The sequence below is a fragment of the Akanthomyces muscarius genome, chromosome 5, assembly GCF_028009165.1.
Source record: "Akanthomyces muscarius strain Ve6 chromosome 5, whole genome shotgun sequence".
Classification (NCBI taxonomy): domain Eukaryota; kingdom Fungi; phylum Ascomycota; class Sordariomycetes; order Hypocreales; family Cordycipitaceae; genus Akanthomyces; species Akanthomyces muscarius.
In genome coordinates this window covers 1,011,258-1,014,927 of record NC_079245.1, presented here as the reverse complement: position 1 = coordinate 1,014,927, position 3,670 = coordinate 1,011,258, and the positions used below count along the sequence as shown (strand labels likewise).

The window sequence follows — 3,670 nt, the reverse complement described above, 5'->3', positions numbered from 1 at the left end:
CTGGCAACACCGAGGCGTCATTAGCGCAAGATGGTGCGCTTTAGTTTGGTCATCTGTCACTTCTCTTGTACTTTGATCTTGGAGTTATGTGATCCTGGCATGGTCGAGTATCAGACGTGTGATGTGTACTGGCTCTCAGTTGCAATGAGACTCCCACGAAATCGCGGAAGCAAACTGTCCGTGCGCCCGCACCACCACACATAGAGCCTCATCCCATACTATATCGAATCGGTCATTTGTAGGCCCAGGCCGCGTTCGTGCAAGCCCAGAATATAAATTCGCATAAATGGAAGCGTCAATATTGGCTTGTAGAGCAGAGCCAAAGACTCTGCAAAACGCACATGTGGTATAGGGTAGGTGCCCCATTGCGCTCGACACGTCCGTCGGTGGTCCAGCGGGAAATGACGCGACGACGTCTCTCATCTCGCGACTCACATCGTGGGGTCTCGGCCCTCCTGCGAATGCACGAAACGCGCATCTACGCGCAAGAGAGAGCAAGAGAGAGAGAGCGAGAGACAATATTCAGGTCGCAACATGGTATCTACACCACCCTTCTCCATCCACCACTTTTCCATCTGGAGAATTTATATCTTTACATTCAAGGGCACAGTATGGACATTTTCCAAGAGATTTAAAGTGAGACCAAGCATAATACAGTATACCAAAGTATGAGTAATGATTGGAAATTTTTGTATTCCAAAAAAGTTGACATGCAAAAGCGCAAGAATTATGAAAAGTTATGACCGGTTCCAAGAGCGTCGAGAATCACTGTTCCAGACGCCCGCCCAGACTACACTGCACACGCTGATTTGCGTAAGTTCCTATTCTCCATGTAAGTTTTCCCTTTTTCCCGCGAGCTCCCTTCCTCCTTTTTTTCGTTAACATGGGTATCTCAAAATGGTACAAAATATTATTCTCCTTCGGCCGAATGACTCGTCTGACCACCTAGATATGCTGAGCGTCTAGCGAAAGACAGTCTCAGCTCACTGTCTGCCCGGGTCGGGGAACTGAAAGCCCTGGGGAAAGCTGGGCATGCCGTTGGGCAGCGTGCCGACGCCAAACGGGAACACGGGCATCGGCCCGCCCTGGCCCTGGTTAGGTCCTCCAGAGCCGTGGTCGTTGCCGTTGCCGCCGCGGTGGTGACCACCGCGGTCGTCGCGGGGGTTCCAGTCGTCGTCGCGCTGGCGCGTAGACTTAGGGCCGTTCTGGCCGCCCTTGTCGGTTTGCATGCGGCGGCTGATGGCCTTGGACGAGACGCCGGCGCCAATTTCGATATCGGGCTCTTCGACGGTGAGACCGGGCTCGATGGGCTGGCCGCCGCTGCCACCGTACGGTGCAGTCAGCATCCACTTGCGATCAGCCTCGGTCAGCTTGGAGATCGGGATGATGCTGACACCAGTGGCGTAGTCGCTACAATCTCTAGGACCGAAACCAACTCCCCATCGTGTCTGTCGCACGTTAGTAAATGATCCGAGGTAAGTAGAAGCGAGGATTAACTTACGCGAAGGGGAATCTCCAAGTGTCTGTTGTCTTCCATGTTGGTCTTGGCGGCCTCGGCATCTTTTCGAGTCAGCATCTTGACAAATGCGTGCCTCTTGTCCTTATTCACGATGCAAGTCTGCACCGTGCCGAAGCGACCAAATATTTGCCGCAGTTCGGGCTCGGGGCAACTGTAACCTCTGTTAGTGCATGTAGTTTTGTAATCAGGTCATTGGCGCAACTTACGTGACACCTCCAACGAAGAGGGTGCGGCTGAAAACGCGGATCGAGTTGGGGGGAAGCGATTTATCATACTCGACCCATCTATCGACGTGGGGAAAGTTGCCTGGGGATGGAGATCTGCCACGGCGACCAGGAGGGCTGCGCTGGCGGAAATCGTTTCCTCCTCTGCGGCCATTGCGATCTCTGTCGTCGTGACGGCCACGAGACGGGCTGTTGCGGCCGCCAAACTCACGCGCACCACGGGGAGAGCCGCGCTGATTCCATCGGTCGGGCGACTTAGAGCGGGATCGGGCGCCGCGAAATCTCTGAGGGGACCTGCTACCATTGCCAAATCGATCGCGGGGATCTTCACGCGAAGGGCCGTTGGTGGGCGCTCCCCAGGCAGGCTGGGCAGGGAAAGATCCTTGGGCAGCGGGGGCGGGGGCAGGTGCAGGCTGGCCGCCAGCTCCGCCAGTCATGCTCTGGATCAACGCAGGAATCTTATCGAACGGAACACCTTGATCGGCTAGCAGCTTAATGAGCATAATCTGCTGCTGCGTGTTGGGATCCATGCCACCAGAAGCTGCGGCCGGGGCGCCGTGCATCTGGGGAGCGGCGTTCGTAGCCATGCCATGGGCCGGGACAGTCTGTCCCAGCATCTGAGCCAGATTAAAGGGCGCAGAAGGCGCGTTTACTGGCTGTGAAGCAGCAGGATAAGCCAAAGGTGCCTGCGGCAAGGCAGAAGTCGGCATGCTATACGATGCAGCTGGGGTAGGCAGGTTGCCATTACTAGGAGCAGCCGAGCCAGTAGCGTTGCTTGGTGTGGTATTTTGACGCGCAATGTTGGCCAGAGCCTCTAAAATGGAAGAGCCGTTGGCAGCGGCAGGAGCAGCGCTAGTTGCTAGGTGATTGCCTTGCAGCGATGCCATCACGTTTGGTGGAGGGCTACCAGGAGGAGTTGTGGAGGTTTCTGTGGGAGGATATGTGGTTAGATGGGAGCTGTTCAGCAGACGCTACACAGCCGAATACTGGCAATGCGCTTCGTGAAAAGAATGTAACATACTGGCTTGGGCAGGCGAGCTAAGGCCCTGTCTGAAGGATTGGAGCATAGAGGGGGGAAAGGTCTGGCCCTTTTCCCAGATGTCAAGGAGTTTCTTAATTTTTTCCTACACAGAGAGTAGATGGTGAGTTTCATTGTCGCAAAAAAAGTAGCACAGAGTTGAGGACTGGCGCCCTGTCACGTCTACTTCACGTTGCAAGGCACAGAAGCAGATGCAACGACAAGAGAGGCAACAGTCGGCTGTTCAGTAGAAGGCATACCTTTTGATCTTCAGGGGCAGATTGACTAATGTCATTCATCAATACGGGCATCAGCTCTGTTACTCGGTGCACTCCAGCAGCATATGTGCCGTCGGGGGCAGAACTGTTAATGGCTTGGCCCTGTGCCTTGGCCTGCTCGAGCCATTTTCGGGTTACTGAGTCTACGACGTAGAGAACGCCAAGCTTATGGGTTCCCGGAGTCTTTTTGAAATGGGTGTAGATTTTTTGAATGAGGACGGATTCAGACTGCAGGATGAAGGGTTAGAATTAGAACGGGCAGAGCGGCGAGTCGCGGGCGAGTCTAACCTGGATATTGGCGACGCAGAGCGAAGTCAAACTTGTGATGCGAGAACCGGACACACCAGGAGGCTTAAGATTGAGCATAGCCTGGAGACCAGTCTCGAGATCTGTTACGGCTGACGCCATGGTGATGTGGTGTTGTGTCTGTCACGATTCTCCAAAAAAGTGAAAAGATTGCGAGAAGCAGAAGTGCGCGCTTATGCGGCAAACGGAGCAAAAGGCAGCCCGACTGAAAAGAAGAAGCAACTTGGCAATAAAGCCCGAGTCGTCGAGAGATTTCTAGAGGTGATGGCCCAAAGAATCAAACAGTGAAGGTCCTACAAGGAGGCGCGAATACTGGTACGACGAG

The 3,670-nt window shown here is 54.3% G+C and overlaps 1 protein-coding gene across 1 annotated transcript; it reads right to left on the bottom strand.

The window, feature by feature from the left end:
• Positions 1-983: 983 nt before the first annotated feature.
• On the bottom strand, positions 984-3,447 carry LMH87_009612 (uncharacterized protein; the record flags this gene model as incomplete). Its single annotated transcript, XM_056196637.1, has 6 exons — positions 984-1,448; positions 1,502-1,670; positions 1,726-2,671; positions 2,765-2,867; positions 3,022-3,267; positions 3,328-3,447. The coding sequence occupies 6 exons, from the start codon at positions 3,445-3,447 to the stop codon at positions 984-986; spliced, it is 2,049 nt and encodes a 682-aa protein (XP_056053765.1).
• Between the last annotated feature and the right edge of the window lie 223 nt (positions 3,448-3,670).